The sequence below is a fragment of the Bidens hawaiensis genome, unplaced genomic scaffold (assembly GCF_021521415.1).
Source record: "Bidens hawaiensis isolate Kalapana, Puna unplaced genomic scaffold, B.hawaiensis_p1.1 tig00001236_1, whole genome shotgun sequence".
NCBI classification, from domain to species: Eukaryota; Viridiplantae; Streptophyta; class Magnoliopsida; order Asterales; family Asteraceae; genus Bidens; species Bidens hawaiensis.
Window position 1 is genome coordinate 4,063,880 of NW_027491070.1, and position 21,288 is coordinate 4,085,167.

Consider the following 21,288-nt stretch of genomic DNA (forward strand, 5'->3'; position numbering starts at 1 on the left):
GAGTTTGATCATGTGATGAGGTGGTAAGTGTGGCTTCCAATCTAAAAAAAAAACAATTTGTCGAGTGAAACTAAACAAAGTCAGACTAACAACGTAAACTTAAATTTATTTCAACGTAATGATACGTTGATCGAGCTTATATATATCTAGAATGATTGATTTATATGCACAATTGCACAGCACCACATGCCTTAGTCAATTAATTTTTAGTTCTATATATAGTAAAAGAATATAATCATGTTTTTATTCTAATCTAACTTATGTCTACTTTTGTATGACGTCATCTTTATTTATTTAGTTTTCAACTTATGTCTAGTTGTCTACTATGCATATTTCGATCATTCCAAATATTATTGTCATGTTTTCAACTTTTTTAAACAACTACAAATGATAGACTAGTGTTCAACTTTGTAATGACTCATTTAACAGTTACACATCAGTCATCAAATAGCTTGCATCCTAGTGGAACCGGATCCAGTGTGTAATATAGTGTTTATTTTCAACATGTTGGGGATTCCAGTCCGTGAAAAATGACGTGTAAGTTAGTCGTTCTTAAAAAAAAGTATCATCTTAAATAATATGAATATGCCATGACTATCTAAAATAAGTATAATGATATTTTGGTAATAACACAATTCACTTAGATTATCTGTATAACTTAACACATAAGTTTTTAACTTTCAAAATAGTTGTGTGATGTAATGTAATCGTGTGTGTATATATATAACAAAATAATGTAATTTAAGGTTAAAAATGATGCAAACGTACGGTAGGGATCAATGCCGCTTGGATTATTTTGCATTGCATCTATGGCTGAAAAATAACACTTGGTGAATAGTTGACAATTAATCAACTCTTTCTTAAAAATCCAACAAAACTGAATTCAATCATTTCAATCATTGAATCTTCGTAATAATTGATCAATCAGTTTATATCAATATAGTAAGATTATATGAAAACGATTTTAAAGTTATCATTTTGTTTACCTCATATCACATAAACATTTAGTAGAAAAAAAAAAGTTGATATTATGAAAATTAAACAATTTAATTGAAGTCATCAATTAGAAGCGTGCACCATTATATATTATGAAAAATCAGAGCTTGATTCATTTCATATACAAGATTGAGACAAGACATTAATTTAAACAATGTCCTAGCTAGCTTATAATAATTTAAAAGTTATAGGAGTCATTCTCTGTTGAGACAAAAAAATATATAAAATTAGAAAGAAAAACGACATGTATACATTTTTCACATGCAAACGTTGTCATGTATATTGCCTAATTGTTTATTGGGCCCCTAGCCGATAGACAAAACCATCCTATGATTAAATATGATATACTCATTGACGTGTAATATATACTACGTGTTATTTTGGTAACTCTAGCTGGCTTCCAGGTTAAATGAATGCTCATGTGTGACTTTCGTACACTCTAATTACTTTACCATATTAAAATATAACAGTTTAACAGAGGATAGAAACTCTTGTAATTTTATATCATTTTAAGATAAGTTTAAACTTGTCTCGACGAAATTCTGAATTGATTCCCGATGTTTTCCAAATAGTTCATTATGTACTTGAAAAGTGACAATAATTCATGATGTATAAAGTTAAGATGTCAACTTATCCATTAATCGTAAATAAGAAAGCTTTCTTTTCTTATTGTTTGTGATCTAGTGTTTTTTAACGGCAACTTACAAACTCTGTAATTTACTTCTAAATTTCACAACTTTTTTACAAGTAGGGGAGTTGAACCTTGCCTGAATGAAAAGGTAAAGTCTTATTTGGTACCACGTACTAAACCAAAAGAAGAAGGGTGTTTAGTTAGGGTGTGCAATCAATCTATCAAACTCTATCTAAAACATATGCCCTTTTAGCAAGATTTTATTCACGTTATGGTGATTCAATGATTTTTGTGTAAATTTATGGATTCCAAAGGTTACACATGCTTAAACATAGATTATGTTAAGTTGTCAATCATAGTATTAATCGCTACACTTCTAGTGACTATATGTAATCGAGTAATCATTTGAAAACGTCACATCGCCTAGAATAAATTTCTTTATTTAATTTATTATTAGAATAGCATAGTGTTTGTGTGTGTGGTTTTAAACAAATAATATTATACATATGTTGAGGCCAGCCTCAGATTACCAAAAACAAAATGTTGGTTATAATGGCATAATTTTTATTTAGTAACGTACGTTTTCATTTACATATATTTTAGATATTCATTTTTTGAAATAGCTAAATATTGCATACTATCAATTGACAACTAAATTCACATTCAAATCATCTTATCTCCCAGCCAAAATGGGAATGACTTTTAAATAAAGGGATTACAAAATTCAACAAGGAGATAGAAAATTATTATGAATATAATTTAAAGCATAATCCTAAATACCATAAATTAAAATTTATAATTTATAAGTGTAAATATAAAAACGGAGTATCATGAGGAAAAGAAAATCAGTTTTTCCTTTTAATTAACTTAAAAACACTATTAAGAGATAGACATGGCAAATGGCATTGGATGGGATATAAGTTTTAGTAACATTATAACATAGTTATAAGGATATATGTTTCACAATACTCATCGAATTCATGGATATCATGCACAACCGTTAATGATTATATGTAGTTAAATATTATCTATTGGAATGTTCATTATTCGACGTCGATCATAAACTAATCACTACAACCGACTTGTAATACTAGTTATTCATTCAGCTCCGTATTTTGCACGCGTGACATGCGAGAACTCGAAAATATTCAACTTAACAATATATTTGCTATATGTGGATCGACTGTAAATACTTGTATCAGTAATATTGGGAATTTTATTATACGTATTGGTTTTTTGCCTGCGTATGCTAGATTAGTCTTAAGAATAAAGAAATGGAAACTGGAAAGCTTAATTGGATTTGTACATGATGATATGGAACAGCACGTGGAAGGAGGCCAGCTGTTGAGGTAACCTGGCAGACGAGATATATGTACATGTCATTTTCATATTTTGTAGTTGTCACTTAATAATTAATACGTTGTTTGTTTATACTTTATACATAATGAAGGCGGGTCCTTTGTTTGCTACTTCAAGTTATTGCCACGAAGTGCGGAGTTGAAATCTTCTACCATTTAATAATGGAGCCTGTCATATTTTTGTAACTTATGAAAAGCATGTTACTATTATTTATATTATAAAACAGTTTAAATGTTTTACGTTTACTTGTTTAAAGTAATACGATACTTTACGCCTTTAGCTAAGTTCAGGAATAACAACGTAATACCAACATTTAGGATGAAATCGAACTGCACGGCTACAAACGTGACTTTGTTTGTGTTCTTTCGTCTAAATTTAGGCTAGCATGCATTTGAACACAGTTAAATAAGAACTAGTGATATTAGGTTATGCTTGTTCGCCTAGGAAATGAATTTGTATATACTATATAGGAACATGTGATTTATATATATGCATGTAAACGAACATAAATGCATAAAATGATAACTACTATAGTGTTTTGTTTTAAACAAGAAACATGTTAGTTTACTTATTAAATAAACGAATTATGAAATGAAAGATTCATGTACAATATGCTTTACCATCCGACTTTTGTTCGTGCAGGAGTTGTGATCATGCAATAGTAACTGGGTTACGACTTACTAAAGAAACAAATAATATGTAATTTATATTGTATGTGGGAAGAAGGAACAATACATCATGAAATATACACACGTAAACACGGGGTGATAATCGCATTGGATTTAGTAGTATATCAACGTAGCATTTGGATTTACAACGAATTGAATTTGTAAGCGCTAAACATATAGATTAAACATTAAAAAAACTACTTAATTTTAAAAAAGTCTGACTTCAGCTTCCAAATAAAAATTATACAAAGTTTGATATAGGCGGTTTTACTGATAAGGAGACCGCCCCCAAGAAACCTCAACAAACATTGGCGAGTGCTCTTTATGGTAAACACGTACATGATTTGGAGGAGTGATTTGATATGACCCCGAGACAAAAGGCAGTTTTAGCTTGTCTCAAGGGGGCTCATGCCCAGGATTTTTTGACTGTTGTGCCCATTGAAGGTCTTGGGCAATGGATGTCGGCAGTTGAATATAGAGCCATCATTAAATATCGGCTTATGATTCCCCTTTTCCCTCCAGATGAATTATGCCCCATTTGTAAAAAAGCTTGTTTGGATAGATTCGGTGAGCATGCCCTCCACTGTAAGGAATTGCCGGGATTCAAGTATCGTCATGACTGGGTTAGAGATGTGTTATGGGATGTGCTTAAACGTGTCGGGATCTCAGCCAAGAAAGAGGCACCTGTTAACTTTTTGACTGATCCGCGTGAGGGAAGATCTACCCTGCGTCATGCGGATGTTCTTGTGTTTGGTTGGGCAGGGGGGTAAGCATGCGTGTGTTGACCTCACTGGGTGTCCCCGTTGGTGGGGCTGAGAGACAGTGGCTTCATACCGGGACAAGCGGTTTTGAGAGCGGAGTCTAGGAAGGTTGCTAAGCATGAGACATCGTGTTTGGAGAATCAACACGTGTTCATTCCATTTGCCTTCGACACTTTTGGATCCCTAGCTCCCGAGGCGGTTCGCTTCTTGGAGCGGGTGCAGAAGGTGGTCCACAGTGACTCGCAGAGCCCGAAGAACCAAGGATTTATATTTAATAGAATAGGCTTTGCGATTCAAAAGGGGATAGAGGCGCAGCTTGTTGCTCGCTTACCCATTATCCAGATGTAGTTCGGTTTGTGTTATATATAAAAGGATCAATATTTTTTACAAAGTTCAGCCTTCACATAAAAATTATACAAAAGAAACAAAAAGAAAAATAAAAGGTTTCAGTTATAATTTGAAGGAGGATGTACAGATAGTAAAATTGAAGTAAATACTAAATAGTTACGTTTAGCAATTAGCACAACATTATTTAATTTGTTTTGCTACTTTCCTTTAGCTTGGTCTGTTTTTTATGAAACACTTCTAGCTTCATAATCACGTGTAGAAGCCTACTAATAGGCATGAAGAATAATTTTGACTCATTGGCATAAGCAAATAAATGTTTGTATCACACATATTTGATAATCAATGAACTCGAACCCTTACCACTTGAAAAAACAAAGATATGTATCCAACTTCTTAAAACTCAAACCCAATTAAACCTTATTTTTAAATATGCATCGCCCTCAAAAGAGAAAAAAAGAAAAGAAAATAGTGCACCGTGCACTTCATTAAAGGAAGTTGCTTTTAATTTATTAATATCAATGGAATATTTGAAACAACTCTAAAAGGGTAAAAAGAAACAGAAAAGGTGAGTTGATGTTAATCTTATAGGCCAACACCCACCCTTAAAACCAATCATATTAGTTAAAGTGTTATTTTATTTATTTTAGGAGAGCATGGTGAGATCTAGGAAACTTTATATGACAATAAAGTTAAATGAAAAATGGTCATTAAAACTGAAGTACATAAAACACTTATACAACAGTAATTAATACACGCATAATAATTTAGTTACGAGTTCCAATTACAGGATGGAATGTTTCAAACCAAGCTAGATGTACAATTAATCATGACACATGGTTTGAAATTTTCAAATCATTGGAGCTAGAGATACCGTGATGTGTCCGTATAATCTAAGAGGCTGAGGTGTACATTAATATACATTTCTTAATATTATTCAAACATATTCTTGCAAATTATTTGATACAAGAAACAAATGTCATGTTTTATTGCCTAAACAATCAATTGTTTTAAATGATTGTAAAATCTACTAACGTTACACACACCACCACTATATAAATCCCTTGTCCTCCAACTTTCTGTTTACAAAACCCCTCTCCAACTCATACCCATGGCCATGGACGACTCTCCACCGGCCCTCTGGTCACAACCACCACTAGCCACCAACCACCGCCGTACACCTCCCATCGACCCGGTGTTTCTCATAATTCTTATCCCAATCCTTGCACTGATATTTCTCTTCTTGTTACTCCCACCTATTTTGTATCATACCTCACATATTCTAAAACCGGGCTATGTAAAGTCTACGTGGGATTCGCTTAACATTTTCCTTGTACTTTTTGCGATTCTTTGCGGTCTTATGGCTCGTAATAAGAATGATGACGTTTCATCCCCTGGCAGTTTTGTAGCAGAGAGTAGTAGTAATAATAGTAGCAGTGTTCCATCAGGTTATTTTGACGTGGATGTGTATTATAACAACACTACAACGCGTACAGTGAGTGAAAATGAGAATTTGTATCCACCAATCCCGTTTAGTTCTTCTTCGCTCCGCCCTGATTACCAGCTACCGCGGTGGAGTGAAGAAGAACACAAAGAAAATTCAAATGTAAAGGAAATTTCAGTGGATACTTTTGTGGTTAGTTCACATGTAGTACCCGAACAACCTCTAGTGCAGACCCCACCCCCACCCCCACCTCCACCACCACCGTCTGCTTCATCATACAAGCATTCGTTCAAAAGTATTGGGAAGGATAAACTGAGATCCTATCCTCCTCCACCGTCACCACCGCCGCCGCCACCGCCACCACCACCACCAAGAGTGCACCGATCGCATCATAAACACAAGTCGTTGGAACGGAAAGTAAGTGACGCTACGAAAGAGATAGCCACCGCTATATCCTCAATCTATAATCCGAGTAAACGAAAAAACAAACGCAAATTAAGAAATAAATCGCCAGAAACCGAACGAATACTTGCACTGCCACCACCACCGCCTCCACCGCCACCTCCGTCCGTGTTCCACAATCTATTCCAAAAAGGAAGCAAACACAAGAGAATTCACTCCGTTCCTGCACCACCACCTCCACCACCACCACCACCGAACTCAATTTTCAACAACATATTCAAATCTGGCGGCAAAAGTAAACGGTTTCAGTTACAATCACAACCACAACCACCAGTACCTCCATCATCAATCATGAACACCTTATTCAAAACCGGAACAAATAGTAAGCGTTATAATAATACTACCGCCATCGTTCCTCTAAAATCGAAACCGGAGCCTCAAATCGGGCGATCTAGGAGCAAAGGCAAGCCACCTAGACCGACGACGAAAACAAGCAACGGTGGTTACTATGAAAAGGAGGAGTTTGTAATGAATAGTGGTTCACAGTCTCCATTGATTCCAATGCCTCCGCCTCCACCACCGCCGTTTAAGGTGTCCGATATGTTGTTCGAGGTCCGTGGCGATTTTGTTAAGATACGGAGCTGCCACAGCTCGGTGTGTAGCTCACCGGACCATGATGGTGTTGATCTGTTGCATGGTGGTGATCAAATTGGGCCGAGTTCGGGATGTGGGCCGATATGTTTTCCAAGCCCAGATGTGAATGCTAAGGCTGATAGTTTTATATCGAGGCTGAAAGATGAATGGAGGATGGAAAACAAAACATAATATAATGGGCTCAACCCCAAAACAAACAGCGTCTAGTCTGTCTAGCGGGCCTATGGGCCATGGGGAATTGCTTTTGCTGCTACTTTACGAATTTGCCCTTCCCTTGAAATACAAACTTACGAGTTTGTACATACATCATCATCTTGGATTTGGATTTGGATTTGAAGGGGTATTGTGGTCGTTTCAAACCCTGAACTAGCTTTCAAGTCACGATACCTACTTTAGTTATGCTAGTGAGTTAGTGTTTGTGTGTGTAGTCATATAATAAAAACGTTGTAGAGAAGGTTTTCCATTAGGTTCAGTTTTAATGTATACCTATATGTATGTTGTTCAAAACAAAAACAATTGTAGTATGGATTTACGCTTTTCTTTACCATTTGTCTTACAAAAATAAATATTCGATATGCAATCAAACAACACACTTTCAAAAAATAAAGTGCATTCAGTAATTCAAATGCGTCCCGAAACTTAAACGTACCCTATAACAATCAAAAGGCTCAGTGACAACAAGCGTGCAACAGTAACAAAAGGCTTTCTTGCTCGCTATGTAACACCCAAGCCAATATTATAAGATTTTCCGTCTTGTAACCAGTATCTCAATATTTTGTTTTTTTTGTAACCTAACCATTCATCACGATTCTTACCAAAACGTTATTTATTGCGATGGGCTTTGCTATGCATCATATAGAATTTCTCTTTGACCAAGCATGTATCAAGGAAGTGTGTGCTCATATTTTTCAAAGATATATTTACATTTTACACAAAAACTAAGAGACGGAGCATTGCACTGTGACCTTGGGGGTATTCTCTTGGTGGTTTGTGAGGGTTGGGTTGGGAAAGGCGACAACAAGCAGGGCGGGGAGGGGTGATGCTGTTGGACACCACCGATGTAGATAGTTTTAACTTCACTAAAAATTGAACTTGATGATTGTACGTCCATCTACCATTATTTCTACTTGGGACCCCAATTTCCTTGGTCAAATTTGAAATGATTTTGTTTGTTGTACTGAAGTAAGGTGTGGCTTTGAACATGTCCACAGCTTATCATCCACAAACGGATTGCCAAAACGATGTACTATATTGTCTCTATCGTGCACAAACATATTGCCAAACCGATATACTAAATTGTCGCATAGAGACATACACACGTTACTTGGCTATGAATAGACCTACTCCTATAGCAACCATTGACTGGCAACTTGTTATAAGTGTTTAATTGTCATGTGGTTAGGTATAAGAGACTCAATGTGCAGAATCAGCACATAACTACTTTACTTAATGCTCAAAAGTTAGTTAAGCAAGCATAAAGCATGAACAAATGAGTACACATTTAACAGCATAATACATAAACATTTTCCTTTCAACCAGGTCTATAACTATAATTCTAATTATAATTATAATGTACACAAAACCAAGCAACCACTAACAATATAAGCAAAACAAATAGAACACAAAATGGAAGTTCAACTATCATGTTGAAACATGCATTTCAGAAACATGGTTTACCTCAGCTGCTGGTGTATCATGACTCGGGTTTTGTTCTTGTTCTTGTTCTTGCATAGGCAGCTGCACCACCTTCAGTTTCTTCTTCTCCTTGAGAACAACTTGTCTTGGCATGACTTCAAGTAAGAAGGAACCACCATTCCATACGGTTGCTGAAACCTTGAGTATTTGGAAAGCAAGGTGCAATTCATATGACAGAAATATAGGGACCGTCAGTGCGGTTGTTGCAACAGTGAAAAGGCCTTGCAGAAGAATATACATAAAAGGACGGTTTTGATCTCCAAGCAAACCGCTTAATCGCCACCACAAGTTGTTCGCCTTTTGTGCCTTTTTAGAAAGCTCCCTGTTATATATTACCATCAGTTATTATTCATTTTTTTCAATTAGCCCCAAAAGTCAACATAATGATCCACTTGCGAAAACAAGTATTTAAGGCTATGTGTAATGGGGCGTAGATTTGGGCGATTTTGGGCGCGAACACCGCCCCCCCCCCCCGGGCGATTTTGGGCGAAAAGGGGCGGGGGCGGGGGGTTTTTATCGCCGTGGAAGAAGAATAAATATTATTATTATATTATATGTATGTGTGTGTGTATATATGTATATGTATATGTATATATGTTGTGTGTGTGTGTATATATGTATACGTATATGTATATATGTTGTGTGTGTGATATATATATATATATATGTATATGTATATATGTTGTGTGTGTATATATATATGTATATGCAAAATGAATCATAGAAACAACCCGAACCAACCGAACCACCCATTCCCTCCTTTCGGTCAACATCATGGTTCGCAAAACCAACCGAACGTGAACTTACAATGGAACCCAATGAACCTAAACCAACCGAGCTATCCGTTACAATTTCCCGACCCAAAACTAAACATGTACGCCAACCGAGCTATATGTTTTTTTTATATTTTTAGTTATGTATTTTTTTTAGTTATGTATTTTTTTTGTATTTCTTTTTAATTTTAATGCATTTTTAATTAATTATTTGAAGAAATTGGTTTTTATTTGATTAGTTTAATTATAAAAAGAAAATAATAAAAAAAAGATACTGTGGGCCCAACTTGTAGCCCCTACACCATTACACCCCAAAAACAAATTCGCCCCCTTTGCTGACTGGGCGCCACGTGTCACAATTCGCCCCCAATTGTAGCCCCTCCACTACACATAGCCTAATTATACCAATAAATATACAATGATAATGGGCCAGGTAAAGTCTAGTTTAATGTACTTTACAAATACTAGTAGTGTTCACTGCATTTACTGAGTAGCATCCCATATAGGGCAGCATTTAAGAAGGTAGCTAGCTACTTATTTGTGATTATATCATATATCTGGTCAATTGTTGACAAAAAAAATGTGTACTTCTGCTGAATCAACATATAAGCCCCTGACCGTTACCGTATTATTTTTAACCAATTAACTAAATACATAAAAAATTAAAGGAAAATTAAGAAAGATAACCTGTAAGAAGTCATGACTTCAGGATCTCTTAATAACCTCTGTCTTCGAAGAACATTGACGATCAGAAAATAAAGAGCTTGCCAGAGGCAATAAGCAATTAACGGGACCATAAATAACCATTGCCACAAAAATGATTTGTTTCCAACGTAAGGCCATGAAGCCCTACGTGCGGTTCCTTCCGGGTGCATTGCTTCAAAGAAGGCTGGGTCCCACCACCGTATGGTAAAGAAGACAACGCCTGTAATAATGAAAGCATACACATAACTGATTCAACATTTATAAGCTAAAAACATGCTAACAGATTACAAGCGTAACATATGAAATTGAGTATTAACTAACCTGGTAAAAGATGTATGAGGACGCTTACGAGTTTGTCCACAGAGCTAAAGACTAGACTACAACGCCAAACGATTAACGCCCATGCTAGTGGACCCTGCAAATAACCAAGATGATGATAGACGGATAAGTTGACGAAAACAAAATGCAAATTAATATCAATACATAGCTAGATACCTCTGCAAAGGAGAAGCAAACCATGAAAAGCTTTTCATTTCTAGGAAAAAACAAAAGCATGATCAAGAAGATGGTATTAGCATAGTAGCAAAAATCCTGCAAAAGATATGAAAAAGAGTTAAAACTGTGGAACAAACGTAATATTAAAAGTTAGGAAACAACTTACGAGCAAGTAATAATGCCATTTCTTGTAGCGATAATAAATCCACCTAAGTGGAACAAAGGTAATATAAAACAAACAGTAAACGTATCGGATATCTTGGGGTCCTGAAATGTATTGGAAAATTTCAGAATGGTAAATGAAGAAGAAAGACATTATTATTATTATTATTATTATTATATAAATATTTGACTTACTTGCACCGAGAATAAAGCAAAATCCCCCAAATGCAAAGACACCCATAAAGTGAGTAACCTGGTAGTATTAAATTGAAGATACATGTACATGTTGTTGTTGTTGTTATGTGAATACAGTATTATTAATCTAAGATAGATAAATACAAGGAAAGGAAAGGAAAGAATTAAATAATTGGTAAGAGTATATTAACCTTAGTGATGAAGCTTTCATGTTCTTCAGCGATCTTAACAGCTTGTTTGGAGAGGATCTCCTTGGTTTTCTCTTTAGTCTCGGCAACTCTCTATACAATCAATCAATCAATCAACAAAGAGAAGGTAGATAATAAAAAGCAGAAGCAGAAGCAGAAGCAGAAGCGTATACCCTGGATCGATCTTTTAACCTCTGTTTGAAAGCCATTGGTTGGTAATCATCAGTGTCTTCATTGCTCGACGACATGATTTCTTTTTGGGAGTTGAAGTTGAATATGATTTGCTGCTGGGCCTTTTTATTAATTATTAATCGAAGAAGGGTCTAGAGATTGATAAAATGATATGGGCGGTGGGGTTGTGAAGAAACACTAAGTGACCCGGTACAGATTATAGATAATCTGGGGGTTAAGTAATGTTTCCCACGAATGAGGTCTAGCTGAGAAGGCTGTTCTTCAGGAGACCTGCAAAACAAACACCGTAAGCTCGTCACTGAGAAGGGGGGGGTTCCTCCTTGTGACCACCCTCCGGCGTGAGAATCAGACTAGGTTGCTCTGAATATAAGTGTATATTAAGAGATTGCTAGATAACTGGATAACAGATGATCTTACCATTCCAAGATGTTGGAGTATTTATAGCCGAAGGTAGGTTTTCTAGAAGGTACAGCCGGCTGAATAGTATTCCTGTTCAACCAACAGTAGATTACGCACAGGCCATACTGGTTGGTGGGTAGGTTACGGCCAACAGTAACAAAGTCGGCTGCACTATTCCACCAACTGTAGACTATGCACGTCCCACTTACTGTGGATTGTACGCAGGCCATGCTGGTTGGTGAATAGGTTACGGCCAACAGTAACACTATTCCACCAACTGTAGGCTGCGCATGCTCCACAGTAAGGGTTGGTGAGTAGGCAGCGGCTAACAGTGACAAACAGTACTAGAGGGTGCTCCTCCTCGCACTGTTGTCTGTGAGCTGTCACCCTGTGATTGGCTCATGGGCTGTTCTGGTCAGATCGTCTGTCCTATCCATACCTTGGTAGGTATGGTACAAAAGATCTTTCAGAATCAGACTGGCTCATTTGGGCGGGATTGTTCCCGCCTTGCTCATTCCTTCACGTGACTGCTGAAGTAGCTAGTGTCTTGTGCGTGTAGCTCTGCTGTCTGCGGGTAGCCTTCCCTGATGGCTTGTATCCGCAACTGCGGGAACAGGCGGGGTACTTCACCATTGGGAGGCTTTCCCTGCGTGTACAGCTTGCGTACTGCGCGTAAGATTCTATGAGCATGGTGGGTCCTGCGGGAGCAGATGGCCTTTGCGCAGACGTCCCTGTTCAAGGTGAGTCTTGCGGGACCAACTGGTCTCTGCTGGGACCTACCTCTTCAAGTCCCCCCAGTCCAATGTTCTTCTCACGAATGTTTAATAAAGTGAGGTGAACTTTTGGACTTTAAGCAAGGGGTTTTGAAAAGGGTTTAGTTTTAAGGTTCTCCGTGGGGATTCTTCCCGCGGGTTTCCTAATGTCACTTGCAAAAATTCCCGATTTTTTTGCTTGATCTTTGGGTATGATGCGGGTAGGTATGTAACCTTCTCGCAAGTCAGGAGCGTTGAGTCTCACTTGTGTGGATTCTCCTTGAGGTTTTAGTGGTTTTGAACATAGTGATCAATTATGTTAAACCACCAATTCCATCCTGGAGCCTCAAACAATGTAGTTCTCGACGTTCCCGCTATGCGGGGATGTTATTTCCGTTTCCGCAAGCATTGCCCAGAAGATCCTTCTTGGTTTCAATTCTCTGCGGAGCGCTAGGTACGTGAAGGGTTGACTGAACACTGTACCCGCGCTCGTCTTACGGTTACTTTACTTTCAAGGTGCCTCTGGCATCAATTCCCTGCGGGTGCTAGGTATGTGAAGGGTTTTGCCTTAACACTGTACCCGCACCCGTCTTATAGTTACTTTGTTGCCGGGGTATTCTTGGCTTCAATTCCCTGCGGGTGCAAGGTATGTGAAGGGTTTTGCCTTAACACTGTACCCGCGTCCGTCTTATGGTTACTTGGTTGCCAAGGTAAGGGGTGTTTTCCCGCTTACTTTTGAATCTTTTTGAATTTTGAAATTCAAAAGGTTGGTAAGGATAAGAACAATCCAAACATCTGAAACGTCGTGCGACAGTTTCTTCTGACTGTGTCAGGACGTGCAGGAAGTTATGGTGACGTGACAGAACATGGTCATTCCAGTCGCTTTTTCAGGCGCGTGGGCGTGTTTTTTCGGGCGCGTGGCCGCGAAGTTACTGGCACGTCCTTTCAACAGCTGTTGCCAGCTTGCTTTTTGCCACGTGTCATAGTTTCATTGCACTGTCGATTTCTCTCTCCTCCGCATTAAATTCACCGCATTAATTGCGATTACTATATAAAGGGGAAGAGGGTTATTTGCAATTCACACTTTCACCTCTCTTCTTCTTTCTTAGTGATTTCCGGCAAATACTCCCCTTTTTCAGGCAAGCATTTTCCCGAAATCACTCTTCTTTCTGCAAAAATGTCTTCTCATGATGCTGAAGCTGTAGCCGACGATAGGAGTACTGCTGGCGAGTGCCAGTGTGCTCTACCTATCGATCAGTACCAGTACATCGTCAGGAAGTTCATGCTCGAGTCCCTCGAGCCTGAGTTTCCTGAATCTCACCAGACTGTGTACGACGCCCCCAGTGGCAAGATCGGGGTATATGCTGCATTCTTTGTGTATGGAAACCTTAGGTTCCCATTGACAAAGTTTATGTACCGTGTCCTGGAGAGGCACGGGGTGCACCTGACCGAGGTGCATCCGATGGCGATTGCCAAGGTCCGGCACTTCGAGTGGGTGTGCCGGATTCTGGGTATTGAGCCCTACGTGGACCGCCTGATGACCTTCTATACTTGGAGGTGCGTCCAAGGGTGGTACACCCTGACAACCCGTATTAAGGGTTTAAAGATCTGCGTGACCGAGCGCAGTCTCCGATCGTGGAAGCGGGAGTTCTTCTACATCTCTGCCCGCGCCATCCCCATTGCTATGAAGTTCAAGAAGGGTCAAGCGCTTCCGAGCCTTCACGCTTCCAGCTACCAGGAGGCGGAATGGTTCGCGAAGATATCCCGGGTCCAATCTCCGGTTTACCGGTTTGCGGAGTCCGGGATGGTGCTGCTGGGGATGAGCCGGGTATGGAAGGATGCGTCTCGGTTTCCTATCCTTCTCGAATACGGTTTGAACTCTATTCCTTATGGTATGTCTTGTCTTTCTTGCTGATATTAGTTTATTTTCTAACTCCTTTTTTTTTCTTTCAGAGGGGAATAATTTGGAGTCGCTCCTGTTCCCGCGGGAAGCTGACAGTCCCGTGCGGGTGGGCACTCGTGCTCTGGACGACAATGAGTTGCCCATCCTGGAGCAAACGGCGGATAGGTTTGTGGAGGTCTATCCGCCGGGCCAAGAGATCCTGAGCCACCGGCGGCCAGGTAAGGAGATATTTTATCCCGAACCCCTCAATGCTGTACCCGCTGTTGGAAATCCTTACATCCTATCTTCTTCTGAGGAATCCGCAGATGGTCCTCCCCTTGTGCGGAAGAAGAAGACTGCTGCCGGCGTGAAGGGGAAGGAGAAGGCCCCCACAGCTGATCCAGTGGTTCTATCTGACACGGAGTCAGATAGTGAAGAGGTGGCGGGGAAGCCCGTTGGTGCGAAGACCACTGCTCCGGAGGCTACGACCGTTACCTCCGGAGAACCAACGAAGACGACGGTGACCGGTACCAAGAGGCCGGCTCCATCGGGTTCCTCCCCGCCCGTCCGTACGTTCAGGGTCAAGAAAACCCGTAAGTATAATCATAATGCCTTTGTAGATTTGTCACTTCATAATTTTCTTTTAACACTTTGTTTGTGCAGGCGTGGATGTTGACGCAATCCGTGGTGAAATGCAGGGGAGTACCTCCTCGCCAATGACGGTAGGCTCGGTCAGCCTTCCTGAGGCGTCGACCCAGTCGCCTGCGCCTGCATCCGCTGGTCCAGTTGCTCATTCCGTCGAGCCAACTGTTCCGGCAGAGATGACGTCACCGCCGGCCGTGAGTGCGATTTTTACAGCATCCTTCACGGAACCGGCGGTTACTGCTGCTTTTGAGGAGGCGGCGACCGCGGCGGAGACCACGACGGCGACCACGGCGGCTGCCACCATGCCCGCGCCACCGGCACCGACAGCCGGACCATCAGGTACGCGCAGGGCTTCCTGCCGATCTTTGCCACCTTCCCATCTGCCTGACCTGTTGGATGGATTTCCTTTAGGTTCAGGTGATGGGTTTGGCGGATATCGGCCTGTCATTGACCCTACAGGTGCGTAGGGTTCCTTTGTTTTTCCCCTTTTTTTTTTTTTATCTTTTCCTTACTGTCTTTGTTTCTTTTGCAGTGTCGGATTCCAATGAAGTGTATGTTCCACGATGGAACATACGCCGAGGAACAACCCTTCGTACCCCTGTGGAGTGCGTGGACTGGGCCCGCCACGCTGCTCCTCATGGTGCGTTGGGGGAAGCCATGGCTAGCTACCAGGAGGGTAGGCTAACCAATGAGCTTCGGGTTCTCCAGGCCCGGATGCAGCCGCGCATCGAGCTGCTTTGTCGTGAAAACGACAAGTTGAAAGCAGCTCGCGCCAAAGACGTATCTGAAGCGCGTGCTCTCCGGGAGGAGAACCAACAGCTGGCGGCAGCTGCCGCCGCCAAGGAGAAGGCCTTCAAGGCCCTCGAGGTTGAAGTTCAGGCGCGACTCGAGGCCCGTTCCAAGGCTGCCCAAGCTGTGAATGAACAGCTTCGGCTGGCCAGGGAAACTGCGCGAAACGCAACCGAGAGGGCTGCCCAGGCTGAAGCCGTTGCTGAGCCTCTGCGTTTGGAGAATGAGGAGCTGAAAGGCAAATTAGAGGCTCTCCAATGCGCTCATGATGCCTTGGCAATGGAAGATGCCAAGAAACTCCAGGAAATCCTGGACCAGAGAGGGGTGCTTGACCAAACCGAGCGGAAGCTTAAGGGCGTCGAAGAGGCTGCCGCTAAGGAAGTTTTACTTGCCAACCTTAAACAGAGCGAAGCCGAACGCGCCCGTACCGAAGCTCAAGCTGCCCTCCAATGGCTTCTTCGAGAAGCGTTGCCTCAGGTATGTTTAGATTTATCTTCACGCATTTCTTTTGTAAGAAAATGTTCTAATACTTGTATTTTTTTCTTTGTAGGTTGTGCGTCGGGTCTTTTCAGAGACCTCCTACGATGATGCTATGACCGCAGCCCTCAACGCTTCTCATGATGATGGGGAAAAGGCCGGCTTCATGCTTGGTCTAGGGTTTGTTGAGAAAGGCGTCCCGCCTTCCAACTTCCCTTTGTTCGATGTGGATACCGAAGCCATTTACGACCAAGCATTGAACCAATACGCCGCCTTCCCGCATCCAGTGGTGGAAAAGGTGGATGAAGTAGCTGTTGCTGATGATGGGTTAGCTGTCCTCAAAGCTTTCCTCGAACCACCCCGTTCTTCTGACGGAGCGGGTCCTAGTGGAGGCGGCCCTGAAGCTTGACCCCGAAGATCCCTTTCCATTGCTTAGACTTGTATAGATTGTCTTTCAGGCGGGTAGTAACCCGGCCATTCTTGTAATATATCATTGAAATATAAATCTTTTTGCGGATAAGATTGTTATTTCCTTCTTTGGATTCCTTGCTTTATAAACTCATGACTTAGTTTAAGTTAGCAATTTTCCAAGTTTTTTAGAATAAGTTAACCTTTTGAACGTGGTTGATGATGGGTTAAAGTTTCGCTTCCTCTTTCGTGATTGTGCGGGTAGAACCGTCACTTGCACTTGGTAGGATGGCTAAACTTTAACCTTTATCTGACCTGCGTGCAGGTTTTCCTCATTTCTAAGTATTTAGGATAAGTTATCCTTTGAACGTGGTTGATAGTGGGTTTAAGTTTCGCTTCCTCCTTCGTGATTGTGCGGGTAGAACCGTCACTTGCACTTGGTAGGATGGCTAAACTTTACCCATACCTGACCTGCGTGTAGGGTTTCCTTTTTTCCTTGTATATATATATATATATATATTTTTTTTTTTTTTTTTTTTTTTTTTTTTAGGATAACTTTTGAACGTGGTAAATGATAGTTTAAAGTTTTGCTTCCTTATTTGTGATTGTGCGGATAAGACCGTCACTTGCACTTACAAGGATGGCTAAACTTTACTTACATCATACCTGCGTGTAGGTTTCCCTTATTTTTGACGTTGTGTTTATGCGGGTTTTGCCGCCTTCCACACGTAAGGACTTACTTCTCCCCCTTTGTGTTAAACACCGGTACCAGTGGGGAGTTCATAAGAATAAAGGTAAACACATTATGAAAGGAGAATCATTTCCATTAGAAGTGGCTCTTGGCCTTTTCTTTACAAGTTTTGGAATTGATCTACATATAACATTTGCGTAATTGAGCTCCATTCCATGTTCTTGGGATGGGAGTGCCATCGAGCCTTTCGAGCCGGTATGCGCCCTTTCCCAGAACTTGTTTGATAACATATGGCCCTTCCCAGACTGGGGCCAACTTTCCTGGGCGTTCTTGGTTCGAAGCCTCGTTGTTACGCAGTATGTAGTCTCCTTCCTTGAAGTTGCAGAGTTTTACCCGCGTGTTGTAGTACTTTTGCATTTGTCGTTTGTAATTCTCTTCACGCACTGCGGCTAAGTCTCTGCGTTCCTCGGTTAGCATAAGATCCAACCGTCTTTCCGCATCATTGTCTTCTGGCTGACTCAAGACCCTTGGTGAGGGTAGACCAATTTCGACCGGGACCATGGCTTCCGTGCCATAAGTGAGGCTGAACGGGGTTTCCCCCGTACTGGCCTTCTTCAGCGTTCTGTTTGCCCAAAGGACGTGCGGAAGCTCGTCCACCCAGCCGGATCTGTGTTTCAAAAGTCTTTTCTTGATGCCTTCGACGATGCTCTTGTTTGCTCTTTCCACCTCACCATTACCTTGCGGGTGTGCCACTGAGGTAAAGGTGTGGGTGATTTGAAGTTCTTTCAGCCACTGTTGTAGCTTCTTGTCAGCAAAGTTGGTGCCGTTATCGCTCACCAAATTCTGTGGAAGTCCAAAACGACAAATTATAAATTCCCAAATAAATTTTTTGATATGCTTTGCGGTTGTTTGGGCTAAAGGTTTTGCTTCTATCCACTTGGTGAAGTAGTCGATGGCTACCACTAGGAACTGAACATTTCCTGCTGCTGTAGGAAATGGGCCTGTCACATCGATGGCCCACTTCTGAAATGGCCACGAAGAAGTGACTGGAACCAGTTCGTTTTTTGGGCGATGCGTGTTAGGTGCGTAAAGCTGGCAAGACCTGCATTTTCTGATGTATGCCAGTGCATCCGTATGCATCCCCGGCCAAAAGTATCCCGCGTTGTTTAGCTTGGCTACAACAGCGCGGGGTCCTGCGTGTACCCCACAGATGCCTTCGTGTACTTCCCTTAGGAGGTAGTCGGCATCTTGGTTGTCCACGCATCTCAAGAGTGGGCCAAGAAAGTTACGTCTGTAAAGGATGTCATTGACGAGTTGATAATTCAATGCTTTACAGCGTAGTTTTCTTGCCTGTGTTTTTGACTCTGGTAGTATTCCTGCTGCAAGGTAATTTATTATTGGTGTCATCCATGTTTCTGTATTGTTCTGGATGACACAAATTTCCTTGTGCGGGACTGATGGTGCTTCGAGGAGTTCAATGCGGATGTCCTTTCCCAAGTGGGTGAAGGCTAGTGATGCAAGCTTGCTTAACGCATCCGCAGATTTGTTTTCGCTGCGCTTGACGTGTATGACTTTACAATCACTAAAATCACGCATAAGGGTTTTTGCCTGGGCGAGGTACAGGGCCATGGTGTCATTCACAGCCGTGTACGTTCCATTTATTTGGTTGGCCACCAGCATGGAATCCACGTGGGCTTCTAAGTTTTTCACTCCCATCTTACGCGCAATTCTTAAACCGGCCAAGAATGCTTCATATTCGGCTTCGTTATTCGTACTTGGAAAGTCCAGCCGAATAGCGTAAGTATATTCTTGGCCTGCTGGGTTGGTTAATTTTAACCCTGCGCCTGAACCCTCGTTATTGGCTGCTCCATCAGTGTAGAGTCGCCAGACATCATTGACGTCCTGTGCTGTGGAGGGTTGAGCCTCCTCCTGGCACTCTTTTTCCCGCGAAACGGGGACTTCTGCAATAAAATCGGCCAAGACCTGGCCTTTTATGGCTGGTCTTGGCTTGTACTTAATTGCATATTCTCCCAATTCAATTGCCCATTTGGCTAGACGTCCCGATAATTCGGGTTTGCCTAGAACATTTGAGAGTTTGAAGTTGGTGAGAATGGTGATCGGGTGGCCCTGGAAATATCGTCTTAACCTGCGTGAAGCGTGTATAAGTGCTAAGACCAATTTTTCGAGGGTAGAGTACCGGGTTTCTACGTCTGTTAGTATACGGCTAACATAATAGATTGGCATCTGGATGCCCTTTCGTTCTACTAGCAAGACTGCCCCGGTTGCTCTATCTGTTGCGGAAAGGTATAGGATTAATTCCTCTCCCGCTTGTGGTGCTGTAAGCGTTGGGAGTTCGATCAGGCGTGACCGAATCTCCTGAAAAGCTGCTTCCGCTTCTGGTGTCCAGCGGAAGTGCGTTTTCTTCAAGCAGTTTCTCAGTGTTGACACGAAAGGAAACGACTTATCCGCATGGTTTGCCAAGAAGCGATTAAGTGCGACTAGTCGCCCATTCAGTGTCTGAGCCTGTTTGATGGTGGTAGGTGATTCCATTTTAACAATGGCTTCGACCTTTTCAGGGTTCGCTCTAAAGCCATCTTTAGTAACAATGACTCCCAAGAACTTCCCTTCTTCCATCCCAAATGAACACTTGCTCGGGTTGAGCTTCATGTTTATCTTTCGGAGCGTGTTGAAAGTTTCTTCAATGTCTTTCAACATCGCCTCAGGCTCGAGGCTTTTGATGACCAAATCATCCATATAGACTTCCAAGTTTCTCCCGATTTGGGCATGAAACTCTTTGTCCATTAGTCGTTGGTACGTGGACCCTGCATTCTTAAGTCCGAATGGCATCATTTTATAACAAAATGTACCATCGGGCGTCCGAAATGCGGTTTTGTCCTGGTCATCAATGGCCATGTGGATTTGGTGGTACCCCTTATACGCATCCAAGAAGCATTTAAGGCGAAATGGCGCCAACGAATCCACTTTGAGATCAATTTCTGGTAACGGATAACAATCTTTGGGGCATGCTTTGTTCAAATCTTTGAAATCTATGCACATGCGCCATTGTTTGTCATTCTTCGGTACCATTACGGGATTTGCAACCCATGTTTGATATCTACTAACGCGTACGATGCCTGTGTCAAGGAGTTCCTTGACTTGGGTTCTACACGCGTTAGTTTGTTCAGGCCCCATTACCCTGCGCTTTTGTACGATTGACGTAACAGCCGGATCGCATTTGAGCTTATGCTCCGCCTTACTTCGGGGTACACCAGTCATGTCAGCTGGTGTCCACGCAAAGATGTCAGCGTTTTTCTGCAGTAAGCGCTTGAGTAAGGTGCGGGTGGGATCAACAATTGTTGGTCCAATGGTAACGGCCTGGTCGGGGTACTTGCCATTGAAGGCCCATTTTTCCGGTTCAGTGACGGTTGGTTTAGCCTTCTTCGGTTTGGGTTTAGATGAGACAGATGCAATGCATACCTGGGGAATGCCAGAGATCATTGCTACACCCTCAGCTGTTGGCCATCCCATCATGCCGTGGACTGAAGATACCACGGCGTTGAATCTTGCCATCCCATCTCTT

General features: G+C 41.5%; 1 protein-coding gene across 1 annotated transcript; it reads right to left on the reverse strand.

The window, feature by feature from the left end:
• Positions 1-8,783: 8,783 nt before the first annotated feature.
• On the reverse strand, positions 8,784-11,721 carry LOC143565755 (glycerophosphocholine acyltransferase 1-like). The gene is made up of 8 exons (XM_077052629.1): positions 11,647-11,721; positions 11,477-11,566; positions 11,286-11,343; positions 11,095-11,195; positions 10,929-11,024; positions 10,755-10,848; positions 10,416-10,653; positions 8,784-9,277 (listed from the first exon to the last, which is right to left on the reverse strand). The coding sequence occupies exons 1-8, from the start codon at positions 11,719-11,721 to the stop codon at positions 8,902-8,904; spliced, it is 1,128 nt and encodes a 375-aa protein (XP_076908744.1). The 3' UTR covers positions 8,784-8,901.
• Between the last annotated feature and the right edge of the window lie 9,567 nt (positions 11,722-21,288).